At 40.0% G+C, this 13,408-nt stretch overlaps 1 protein-coding gene across 1 annotated transcript in view; it reads left to right on the top strand.

The window, feature by feature from the left end:
• Positions 1-8,251, top strand: part of LNPEP (leucyl and cystinyl aminopeptidase) — an 89,958-nt gene extending 81,707 nt beyond the window's left edge. The window contains exon 19 of the mRNA XM_084777467.1: positions 60-8,251. Within this exon, the coding sequence (XP_084633593.1) occupies positions 60-191 (132 nt within the window). The 3' untranslated portion in view covers positions 192-8,251. The remainder of the gene's footprint in view (positions 1-59) is intronic.
• The last annotated feature ends 5,157 nt before the right edge of the window (positions 8,252-13,408 follow it).

Below are 13,408 nucleotides of genomic sequence, written 5' to 3'. Positions count from 1 at the left end.
GGCCCGTCAGGGAGCCTCAGCACTTCTTTGTTTAAAATACTTCTTCGTTGAACTTGCAGGTCCAGGCATTCTTTGAAAATCAGTCAGAGGCAACCTTGCAGCTTCGGTGTGTCCAGGAGGCTTTGGAAGTTATTCAACTGAATATCCAGTGGATGGCGAGAAATCTGAAGACACTGACGTGGTGGCTGTAGCACTCACAGCTGACCTTCTGGCGCCCATGGCTCTGCGGTTTTTGCAAAGGCTGAGGCGAAGGCAGGCCTGCTGCTGAGTTGTTTGCACTGTTAGACTTCTAGTTAGCTCAGGGCCCAATTGTACTTTTTATGTCTTTTCTGAAATGTCTTTAGGCAGCAAGTAGTTATTTATTACGAAATTATATTCACCTCTATGCCAACCATCTACAAAAATAATGAGTAATTTCTCTTTGTCATAGAAATGGAAAAAAAAAGTCAGATTTGAGATTCTGTTGTATTGCTTAGTGGCCAGAGTGTTGCTGATACAGTACAACCAAGGCAGGTCGGCTGTAAGAACCGCTGTAGTAGGTTGTTCAGCTGCCGCTTCCTGTTGTTAGGTGCAAGTGACTGTGGTGGTTAGCCTGGAAGGGCAGTGACAGAGCACTGACGATTCAGCTGCAGACACTGACCTCAGGTGTGGAGGTCTACCATGACTGCGGTTCTCTTAAAAGGTGTGTGTCTGTAGTATTTCCTGCAAAATAGCCAGGCTCTAAAGAATTTCTCATGTTTCTGTTAACTTGAACAGATGAACAAACAGGCCCAAATTTTCAGTTTTCCAAATACCTAACACTTTTTGCTTCATCTTTATGGCACTATGTAGGAAGGTGTTCTGAACCGGGTTAATCTTAACTATTTTGTTAATGATGCCAAAACCCCCAACTCCATGCACCTGGTGAGACCTTAGGCTGACTTTCTGCTGTAGAGGAGTATTCCTACACTTTGGCAAGCTTTCTGTTAAGCGCTGCTGTTTTTGTCATTACTTTCTCACCAAGAATGTAATTTGTTTAAGTTGCCTTTTGAACCTAACAAATCAAACCCCTTTCTCTGTGAATCATAGCTATGTGTGGGTTTCTACTTTATGTTACTGTGTGTATTAGAAGCATTTCTTATGTAGGGTCTTCAAGAAATTAAAGCTTTTTATTTCGAAGTTCACCATAGTACCTTAAAGGGACAATGAGGATGTGGAACAGTAATAAGTTAAAAATATGGTGGGCTATGAATTATTATTATTATTTTGCTGTTTAAAACAGTGTTTTTGTTTAGTTTTTAAAAAATTATAGGCTTTTTTTCTCTTATCATGGCCAAACTACACTAAACAGAGTAGCAAAGGGAAAGTGAGGGAGAGTATCCCGAGCAGAATACGGGCGTTCTCACTCCTTCTGGAGGAGAAATACTGTACTTGAATCTTTTGAGCTATGCAGACTTATTCCTAGGGATTGTTGTGTTTCTTTGACTCTTAGGAGAGACGTTTTTCTTCTTAATAACTCACGAGAAACCTATGTTTTGTTTGAAAACAGTGTCCATGTACATAAAAAGGGAATTACTCATTTGTGAAATTTGTGAACACTGAAAACACTCCACAGAGTCAGACCATAGAAAGGCCACTTTTTTATTCAGCTGTTGTAAAGTTAGAATATGTGGAGTTGTATACAAAGTTATAGTTTATTTTATGAGAATATTTTTATATAACAAAATTTTAATGGCTGACAAGCTGAAACTTAGCCTGCTTTAATCCTAGTGTTCAATCCCAATTTAGTCTTTTCTAAACATGTTTGTGTTTTTTAGTAAAAACTGTTATTTCTGAGAGTCACAGAATCGTCTTGATATTGTAGTGAAATAGGTGTTTGTGCATCTGTATCTCCCTGTGCTTTTGGTGAATGAATGATGGTTCAGTCCACACTGAAGGTTACTGGGGTTTTGTATTTTTAGAGTGAAGGAAAAATACTCCTGTGGGTTCCCGTTGCCCCTCTTTGGTTTTGTACCATGTTGCTTTACTAAATCTACTTTGATACAGAGTTTAACTTTTGCTACTTCTCAGGATGAGTTCAATCTTGAGATTTATCTGCCCATCTTAGCATTGATCCTAAAGTCTTTGCAAATCTGCATATGGCAAATCTTGTCTTAACAATTTTTTCCACGTGTGAGTGTGAATGTGTGTGGTGTGTGGTGTTGTAAATAAAGCCGTAAGAGGATGTGGGCTTTAAAAGAGGAAACTCTTGATCCACTGCTGTCGGAAGCTGTTTGTTCCTAGGAGCCATAATATTTGCAGTCTTACCTTCAACCTTCATCTCAACTGTTTTTAATTTGGTAGGCCTCCTTTTCATTTCCCTCACAGAATTCTCTACTTTTTCTGTTTTGTTAACCTATTTATGGCAACTTCTTACAGCTAACTCAATGTCAGGGCTGTAAGGCTGAGAGGTGGCATTTATAGTCTGATAAGTGTATTGATAGCATTCAGATTTTCCTCCTTGGAAGTTTAATCCTGCACCCTGTACTTTTAGGAAGGAAGATTGAACCACAGGTGTCAGCTGGGGCTGTGGGTATAAGCACATACACACCTGACATCACTGGGTGGCAGGTGAATGAACATTCTGCTTACCACAGAGAAAGTGTATTGAATGGAATTTGAAATGTACATCTTGATTATTATAAAAGATAGAATTGGAAATCTAGATTTGTGGAAAAATTGATTTGGAGATCTGAAAGTTTATTAAAGTTAGGAATTGGAGGATACAAGTTCACTCTGCTAATATGAAGTTAGCTATAATAAAGTAGTGGCAACCCCCACCCCCACCCCCGCCCACACCCACACCCACACCCACACCCATACCCCTGCCGCCAAGAAGCTTGTGCCTTCTTCTGTCTCATTTTGTTTTTTTCAAATGAAATTGTATACATCATTGCTTCAGTGTTTACAGGCTTTTTTGCTATCACAGGTTCTACTTAATTGATTGTCTTTGCCATATGTGTTTTTATTAGACTTTAGCCACCATTAGAACAACAGCTGCCAGAAGAGTCCTGGGTATAAAAAATCCAACTGCGGGGGCAGGGGCAGAAAAAAATACAACTGCATCAGCTTTACTGGGTACCAAACAATCCTTCCTGATTATTGGGAAGCAAGAAATTAAAATTAAGTCTTGTGTTGTTGACTGATAGATAGCCTGATGGTGAATGGATTTTACAGGTGCTCACCTCAGGTAAAGCACCTGGAATGGTCATCTAACACAAGTTGCAGATGCACAGTCGAGAAGGACTGGGTCCCAGGGCTGAGTTCGCAGCCAGGAATGGGTTGGTTTACATAGGTCTCTAAGAATTGGGATCATGAGTATAATGTAGATTTTCTCACCTTTGCCTTACTTTTGTTTTTACAAAATTAATTCTCTTTTTTTAGAAATGTTCTGTCTCCTTATGTTTATATTTCTTGAAACTCAGGTAGATATATTTTGCTGGGTTTTGTGGGTTTTTTTAAATTTTGTTCTTAAATCTCTGAAGTATAAAAGAAATACCAAATGAGGTCCCAAAGTATGGCAAACCTACTCTGTTGCCCGTCCCTTACTGCATGAGTACGCAATAACTAGTACATTAGAGATTGACTTCTAGAGTGTTTGTAGGAGTTCTTGAGGGGCCTATGCATACTTTCGAAACATATGCAAGTTCTTTTATATGTTTTTATATTTTACAAATTTTGTCCTGGTAAAGAGTGAACTACCTACTGCCCTCTGATCATCTCTCCTCTTCCCATGGTGTCTACTGTGAGAAAGAGTTTCAGGGTAATTTGGTCTTAATTTTTGAAAAGATGGGGTGAGTTTCAAGAGGGGAGCAAGTTAGCTTCTTTTACAAGTGGGTGGAAATAGTTTGGCTGCTATCTGGGCCTTGCTTACTGTTGCCCTCCATACACTCTTCCTGTGGACACGGATGTGAGCCAGGCACGTGCACACGGATGCCCTGACAGGAACAGAGTAGCAGGAACAGTGCTTGTTGTTTGGTTCCAGTCTTAGGGACTTAGTCATCTGTTTCTTATCCTTTCACGCTTATTGTAAGTTCAGGGCCACTTTTTGTATTTCACTTAGACTCGTCTCTTTGCATAGACACTTAGTTACCGTTGTGATTGAGTGTGACAGATTCTTTCCTTTCTCTTGTCGCCTCTTAACAGTGTCACTAACTGTTTGGGAGAGTGTGGAAGAGAGTGGAGCAGCTATGGCCTTTTATTGCTAATCCGTGTGGTCCTGTGCCCTCCAGATGCATGTGATAGGACCTGATGATGTGTGGAAGACTAGATGTGAACAGTCACCTCTGCTACCTGTTGGGCAGTAGCTGGTGGGGCGGATGTGTGAGTGGGAGATGCAGGGAAGTGTGCTTGATGTCTAGGTGTGTATATGTCTTACTACTGTGTTCTGTTCACTCAGAGTGAAAGGCACTCAATGGACTGTGGGGTGCAGATGTGTAACAGTGTCCTCTTTCCCTTTCCTTTATTGCCTGACTGCAATACTTTTTAAAGTAGTTTGGCTTTTTTAAAAAAGCTGTGTTTGGGGTTTTGGCTCGAAAAATAGTTTGGGGGCGAGAGCATATACTTTTTTAAGTGTATAAACATGTTGATGCTGCATTTTTACTTCCTTGCTTTACCTGTCCTTTCCATGAATTTATGAGGATCGTTGGGGGTCTTTCTCTAAGAAGTTTCTTCCTCCTCTTATGTTGGCTATGCAGTGAGTGTCTAGTAGCACAGACAATGCTTTGGGGCTGGGACTGGGGTGGGGTGCAGGCTGGCATATGGCTTCACTGTGTGTTTTGCTTCTTGGCCACTGCATCCACTGGGTCCTGAACTTAGACTCGTAGGTTCCTGATGAACCGTGGAGTTCTGGATTCAGTGTCCTCCCATTCCTATTCCATCTATATGGGCAGGTTTTTCTTTTCATTTTCTTTCTCTTAGACTTAGTGGGGACTAAGGGCAGGAGATATACTATACATATATAAATATATAAATATAGTTACTATACTGTGTTATTTCATTTGGTACTGAATCCTTTATATGGGTGTATAAGTACCTAATGAGACATGGAGGTCCGGATGTATGAAAACTTCCTCTTTCCCTTTTCCTCATTGCCTCTGTGGGCAATAGTTGTAGAGTAGCATAGGTTTTCTAATTCTGTTCCACCCAGAGGAGCTTTATGTATATACTTTAAAATGTAAATATAAATTTTTTAATCTTTTTGTTGTTACTTCTTTTGTACCTAAATCTATCTGTGGACACTTAGGTACATAAGGAATATTGAGGTTCATTCTATGAAAAATGTCCCCTTCCCCTTCCCTCGTTGCCTGTCTGGGCAATGGCTTGTAGAGTAGTTGTGTAGCTTTGGCATGGGGTTACGGAGTGAAAGAGCTCTGGGTTTTTACTTTTTTTAATGTGTTTGGAAGTTTGTCAGTTATTTCAATTTCCCACTCCCAATCCTTTATGTTGTCAAACGAAGCAAGAATCTATACCCAGAAGCATGGAACACCCATCCTTCACTCCGTCACCTGTGCCATACTGTAGTAGTGTAGAAGTGCTCTTAGGCCTGGGTTCTTGTGTTGTCTGTTTGTTGCTTATAACACGCTTGCTAGAGAATGATTGTAAATGCCTTGTCATGTCCTTGGTGTGACTATTTTTTAACATGTACTTAATGAACACTGAGATTGATTCTATGAAAACTCTCCACACTCCCTACCCCTCACTGCCTTGTGGGCAGTGGTAGACTAGATGTTTTGTTTACTTATATTTTGTTTGCTTTGGGGTATTCTGGATGTATATATTTTTAATGTATATAAATAATTGCTACTTTCTATATGTTATTTCACGTAGCACCAGTTCTTTGCTGGGATTTGTAGATATATAATAAAACATTGAGGTCCAGACGTATGATAACTCTCCCCTGCTCCTTTTTCCTCATCGCCTGCAGAGGCAATAATAATTTTATAACTTTTTTAAGGGGGTGGGATTGCTTGGGTGGGTAGTGGTTACGGGAAAGGGATGAGTGCATGGTTTTAAAATACATTTTCCCATGGTACTGATTAGGCCCGTAGTCCTTTGCATGGGCAAATGGCCACCTGACTGAAATCGTGGATCAGTGTGTGACAGTATCTGCCATGCTCCCCTTCCCTTTATTCCTGTATCGGCAATAGTGAGTGGAGCAGTTATGTGTTTTTTTATTTAATTGTTTTAGATTTATATTTTTGGTAGTAGACTATTATTAATATAAAGTTTCATTTCTTTATTTCATTTTGTGTTCTGTCCTTTGCCTAACTGTAAAGTACATAATGAAAATTAGTTTTATAATATGACAGGGCACATCCTTTCTTGCATATTTTCTCACTTAGCAGTAGCCAGTGCAATTGTTTTGTGTTTGTTTTTCTGGTTAGTCTCTAGGATACATATCTTTAAGAATGCAAAAACATACACATACATACTCAGTTTTCTCCCTTTCCCTCGTTGTTTGCCTTTAATATTGTTCCCTTGAGGGTTGCTACATGCACCTGAGAAAAAGCAAAGGCTCATTATGTCTGGGGCATCTGACTGGAAGGGTAGGCCTGTGACTCCGTGTCTAACAGGGGCAATGGGCATGCAACAGATAGGACGGGAAGAGACACTCAATATGGCTGCATGTGGAAACAATTCAGATCCAGCATCTCTAAGTGTTGATTTAAACTGAGATGGTGAGCTTTGGTTTTGTAAATACCAGGAAAATAGAGGGCTGTGCTGAGTAAAAGTGTGTCTAAATGTCGCTACTGTCTGAGGTGAGATGTTGCAGCTTGTGAGCCAGTATCAGGGTTTCCTATAACTCATTTGAAGAGCCTTGAAGAGTCATGCTACTATGAGATTTATCTCCAGAGTTCTGGTAAATGTTCTTATGTACCCAGGAGAAGTCATTGTGATTCTTAGAATGGGCCATTTGAATGCTTGCTACTCCTCTGGTGTCTGACAGACAACATGGTCCCAAAAGAATTTCAGGGGTGAGCCCTTTCTATCTTAAAACATCCACATGTGGCAGGGCACATTGGCCCTTTCTTACCCAGAACTCTTTTGTGTGGCTGCATCTCTTTCCCCAGTTCTCTCTTAACTGGACCATTCCTGTTCTGTTTTTCTTCTGCCTTCAGATCCGTCACTGTTTTTACATGCTATCCGAAGTTGCACTCACAAATGTAAGCTACTGCTGCCTTTTCATTAGCTTTGCGGCTCTGTGCACCCAGCCTGTGTGTCTGAGCTCAGAATTCTTATAGTTCACATTGTCGTCTTCATCCACCACACGGTAGATGTTATCACCACACATTTGTCTGCATCAAAGAAAGCACATGTGAAAACTTCCTCATCCTTCTAGCATTTAACTTGTTCTGTTTTCACATTTTTACTGATGTTCCATGAGGAAGATTTGCCATAACCATTTAAGAAACACTGAGTCATAGATAGGACTTCTAGAAATTCTCAAAGACATATTCTTTACCATATCAAACTCTCAGGAATGTGTTGGAAAATTAGCCTAGTAACATTGCTGTTACGTATATCTGCTGCTGTAGGAAAAAGTTTATTAATGACACATTTACCTTTGATCATAAATAAAAGGAGAAGGGCCACCTTTTTGGAGTTAGTCATGGTAGTCATTAGTGATATTTTTGAACCGTTTTTAATTTGAAATACTTCAAAGGAAATAAAGGTCATGGCTTAGCTCAAAGAAATGCTCCAGAAGTTGGGCTGTATAAATCATCAGTACAATTGTGTGTGTGTGTGTGTGTGTGTGTGTGTGTGTGTGTGTGTGTGTGAACTTCCACATAATTGGCGCATTTGCATTCATCAGCAAATCACACTGAGACAAACTGTAGGCACTGACTTGATTGAAGCCAAGTGCTCCCTTTGGCTGTGAGGAAGAATCTCTTTCTTGCAAATACTTTGGAAAGCGATTACTTGGAAACTTACAAAGGTATCACTTTTTTTTTTATTTAAACACCAGTAGAGACCTTCAGTTTATTCAGTATGAATTTGCAAGTAGAATTCTAAATTTGTACTCTAATCTGTCTTTTGTGGAAAGATTTGAAGATAGTATGTATGTGTAATATTGTATATGCAACAAGTGTGTTGTTTTACTTGTAAAGGGAAAATGCTTATTTTTCTTTGTACTTATTTTGCATATGACCAGCACTGATTGAAAGGCATGTTTAACTGCAAACAATGTTGCTTTCTTTGTGAAATGCAAATAAAAGTATTTAAATACAAATACAGTGTGGATTCATATAATTAAACAAAATATATTTTAAAAGTATTTCATCTCAGATTCTGAGTTTCTTCAGAGCTGTCCCCATATATTTAATTTATGTAATTTGCTTCCTGCCTCACTCCAATATCCTTAACATGTAAAACTCAAAGAAGCCCAAACTCACACTGTCAGCATTTGGGCTAGATAATTATTTGTTTTTAGAGATTGTTGTGCAGACCGTAGCAGTTTCAACATTCACCCTCAGTATTGATGCCAATTGCATCTACAGATAACCAGCTGCCCATAGCAACCCCACACTCTCTGGCCCTTGTAAGAATCAAAAAGTTTACTTTATATATAGACAAATGTTCCCTGGACTGACAATTAAAACTGTGTGTGGATGCTTGGGACAGCAGGCTCAGTAACAGGGGAGATGGTTTTAGGACAGTCACCTACTTCTGCACAGCTGCAGTCCTCATAATCACTCAGATCCTGTAAGTAGCAATGGGTTCCTTAGTAATACACTACCCACTCAAAGCTAGCAGGTACCCCGGCTTTGATGATGTAAGTTGGAATACAGGCACCAGCGCTTCGGGATGGACCTTGCTACACTTACGTTAATAGGTAGATCCACAATGGTAGCCTAGTTCATCTCCATGAGTCATCTTGTTTGAGAACTGGGAAATTTTTAGATTTCTAGATACAGGAATGAAAACTAGTCTTTTAAAGTAATTAGAGTCTAAAGTATTAATGTTAATGTTGGGCATTTGAAGACAAATAGAGTGAGTCTCTTAATTTCCACTCCCAATGAGCCATGTTGGGGGATTTGAAAGCCTTTATGCTTTGCCTTTTAAAAAAACAAAGTTATAAAGATCATTGTCAGTATTTACAAATTGCTCAGAAATAGCCAGGATTTTTTAAAGACTGGTTACATGTTTTATATTCATAGATATCAACAGTAAACAATTGAACTAAAATTTAAAAGTAAAGAACACTAAATTCCACTAGATTGAGGTGGGGGAAATGCATTAATCATGTTGCAGAAAAATTTTATGTTAGCCTTCTACTTTTCTTTGAAATTTTCCATAAAGTGTTTCTTCTCCTCACACACACACACACAGAGAGAGAGAGAGAGAGAGAGAGAGAGAGAGAGAGAGAGAGAGAGAGCGCCTCCAGTGTTTAGATTTGTGTGTGGACTGAACAGTTGACATATGCCATAGAGTGGTGGTTTTTATCAGAGCAAAAACATCCCCTTAAATAACCAATTTCACTCACCCCTATCCAGGCATTGGTGGTTGAGTTCCCAATGCCCTGAGCTTGTGTGCTTTCCTTTTCCTTTGTGTCTGACATCCAGTTGACCAGTCAAAGTCTAGTTGAGGTTAAATGCAATTTCGAAACCACATTTTTGGTTTGGGCTTAACTGAATTATATTCAAGGCCTTCACTTAGAGCAATTTTCAGTCTTTCCCACTAATTTTTATAAAAGAACATAACAAAATTAAAATAGTTATCAAAATTAGAACGTTGACAAGCACCAGGCAGCTATAGTTTGAAAGGGAAGTCTGAGTATTTAGAAGAAGCTAGTGTGTGGTTCATTAAAAAAACAAGCTCTTGATGTACAAGCTGAATCTGGCAACTGGGAGGCTGTTTTGTTTCCAGTGTCTCTTCTTCATGCATGTTGCTGCCGTGTGCAGTTTTGCACAGTGACTGCCCTATCTTGGTATCATTCTGTCTATCTCAAAGGTGCCTAATTTTTTATTTCAGCAGAAGTTATTAAGATATTACTGCTTCCACATGGTTAAAAGCTTCATGATTTGAAGAAATTAAATTGAAAAGCTTCAGGACAGAGGGACACTAGTCAGAACCAGGACTTTTTTCTTGCCTGCTATTTTCTACTTAAGGTAGTTTTAGTTTGCTATCCAGGGTACTCCACACACACCTGTCTTTCAGGAGTGTTAACATAAGAGAAAACTACCTAGAACTGAATGGCGGTGCCTGCCCCAAAAAGCATAAATTCAACTTTGGTCATCAAAGTACCAGCTGCTTCCTGGGATATTTGTGTGTTAACATTTTCTGTAACAAATGGAGAGGATTCCTATAAACTGAATAAGAGTATACAACATACCAACTAGGAATTATAGGAATAAAGTGTAATATGCTTTTCTTTTGCAAGTTTGAGCCTTGAATTTTCTTATATTTTATTTGAGGAACAGTGTTACATGTTAGGGAACAGGCCAGGGAGACTGCTCAATCAGTAAAGACATGCTCTGCCAAGCCTGATGGCCTGAGTTTGACCCACATCATGGGAGAAGAGAGCTGACTCCCACAAATTGTCCTCTGACTCCCAGATGTGCTGTGGTACAACCATCCTGTCCCCACATAGACACATAAGAAATGAGAAAATGCAAATGCATGCAGTTACGTTGTTTTCACAACTGAAAACCATGAATGTTGGTGAATTTTGGTTAATTATAAGGAAATTGCAAACTAAACTCTTGATTTGACTTATAATGGAGATAATATTTACTTGGCCATCAAAGTATGAGACATAAATATGTGGGAAGATGGGCCTGGTACTTCAAAGGCATTCAAAAAATTTACTCCTCCTCAACTTATTTACCTTTAACAGGCAAAGCAATTAGATTCTAGCTAGAAAATATTGCATGCAAATTATGTCATATAAACAGAAATTGATCAAATGTCTTAGGATCTTTGATTGTGAGTGCTAGAAGGAAACTTCTAAATGATCTAGTCTACCCTCATCATTTTATTAACTAAGGATAGCATTACCCTTAGCTAAATTTTCACATATATTTAATTTGTATGTGTGTCTAGCTTAGATGCAGATGATGTGCACTTGCCCAAAGGACACTGTTTGCCTGGAAAATAGTAAGAATTGCTTCAATGAAGAAAAATTATCCTATTAGGAATTTACCATCAAAAGAGGTGGGTACATTACTGTAAAGTTGAGCTTGAGGTTAAACGCTTGAACTTACTGATGATGTGAATCACCCAAATATCATTGTCTTGACAAGGTAGCCCATTTTGTATGTTTTGGATGACGTGCATTGCACAGAAGTGGCACTGTCTCGGTGGAAGGCAGTAATGTCAGGAGGTTCTGAGTCTCATGACCAATCATTTATGGCGAGGAGAGTGATCACCACCGGTGAAGGGAAGTTATGTCATGTGTGACAAGCCACGTAGAAAGAAAATAAATACTGGCTTTGCTAACTAGGTTTTTGAAAGTCCATTTTTCCTAAATTATTTTGAATTCAGCCCAAAGTAAACCATTTACCCTTAGCTGCAGACTCTTGTGCTTTCTATTGCCAGGGAGATAGAGCCTTCACAAAGTTCAGTTCTAAGTAAGGCATTTGAAGTCAGTTTTGTTTTGTTTGGTTTTGGTTTTGAGAGGGCAAACCCTGAATGTCAGATGTCCCTCTTCTGCCTTGTGTACGTGCTAAAGGCTCTTTTATGCCTTTAGCCAACTTGAACTCAGACCTTAACACTTAGTTCAAGTTTCCTTTCTACAAAATGTGCTGAAGCCAACCAATTGCTGAGAAATGTAGGATTTCCCAGGCATGCGAGTGAGAAAATCCAAAAGAAAATTTATCATCTCTAGAGCCTCTTTCTTACCTGGCTCTTTCTGGGGGATCTCCTTACATAGACACACACACATGTGCATTCACACACATGTGCATTCACACTCACACGCACACTCACACACATGTGTGTGCAAGCATGGCATACACATACACACAGAGGCATATAGTCACAGAGCGACCCCCCTTGTTGATTGCTCACTCGGAACACCTCCTTGAACTTGAAGTGTCTCTCTTGTTTAGAGCACTGTGTCTCAGTGTCAAAATCCAGATGCACATGGCCAGACTATCAGGAGCTCAGCAAAACGAGCCTCAAAATTTAAAAGACTGTTTTTGTGGCCTTTTGTATTCTGGTCATATCTTGGAGTTACTTCTCAGAAGTCACTAAGTATTTAATATGAGGAAAACTGTTGTTCTTGTAAAAGGAAACTTCAAATCTTTATATTGATAAATATTTTTCTTCTGGTTTTCTAGGATAACATGAAAATTGCCTTATAATCCCAAAGCATACCCAGACTTTGGGTAAGAGAAACGAGCCTCAGACTGAAGAGGCATGCAGGAGGTACTTGTGGTTTTCATGGGTAATTTATTCAGTAACTGAAGTGCTCTATCTAGTATGCACAGGCTGAGTGCATGAGGCTTAGCTACAACATGAGCTTCAAGTGCCCCTGGGTTTTATAAATGCAGCCTGTGCAGGGCATTTGAGTTCACGAGAAGCAGACACAAGGGGGTGTCCAGAGGGGGATGTTGTAAGCTATGAGGCTGACGTTACTGTAGTCTACTGCAATAAATGCCCAGGGTGTGGGGGAACTGAGTGTTTTCCCAGCCAAGATTCCCCTCTACCCATTTGGGTGAACAGTGGGATGTCAGAAGGTGAGTTCTCCCTACAGAGGCAATGTAAATTCCACATTTAACATCTGTGTCATTGACGGGGACCCAGACACACTCTGTTCCTCACTGAGCAAACCACACAGCTAAGTACTGGTTCTTAAGGGTGTTCCAAGTGAAGGACAAGGGGCAAGGTGTTATTTGCACGTTGCAGTTTCACCCCAGGGTTCCCTTTAGTTCCAATTATAAGGGCATCTTTCTGCTCTGCTTTCCTCTATGTGGTGAAGCTAGAACGAGGCTAGCTTTTCAGAATCACAAAGCAGGGAATCTTAACTTAAATGTGAGCTCATGGGAAGAGGAGTCTGCAAGCACTTGAAGCCTAGAGTATAGTCAGTTAAATGAATCAAACGTGAAGCTCACCTTTTCACCCGCTTGGCTTCCAGATCCTGTGCACAACTGCTTGCCTTACTTCACTGACCTCTCTCTTGCCTTGGTCATCAAGGAAGGGATTGCCGTAGTCTGTATTTCCAAGGCTCTTGCACTCTGCTTGGGATGTAGCTAGACGTGTGTGTGTGTGTGTGTGTGTGTGTGTGTGTGTGTGTGTCCGTGTGTGTGTGTGTGTGTGTGTGTCCGTGTGTGTGTGTGTGTGTGTGTGTGTGTGTCCGTGTGTGTGTGTGTCTGTGTGTGTGTGTGTGTGTCTGTGTGTGTGTCTGTGTGTGTGTCTGTGTGTGTGTGTCTGTATGTGTGTGTGG

The sequence above is a fragment of the Acomys minous genome (genome assembly GCF_964271855.1).
Source record: "Acomys minous genome assembly, chromosome: 3".
Classification (NCBI taxonomy): Eukaryota; Metazoa; Chordata; class Mammalia; order Rodentia; family Muridae; genus Acomys; species Acomys minous.
Note: the sequence above shows the minus strand (reverse complement) of the source record. Positions and strands in the feature narration are given on the sequence as shown.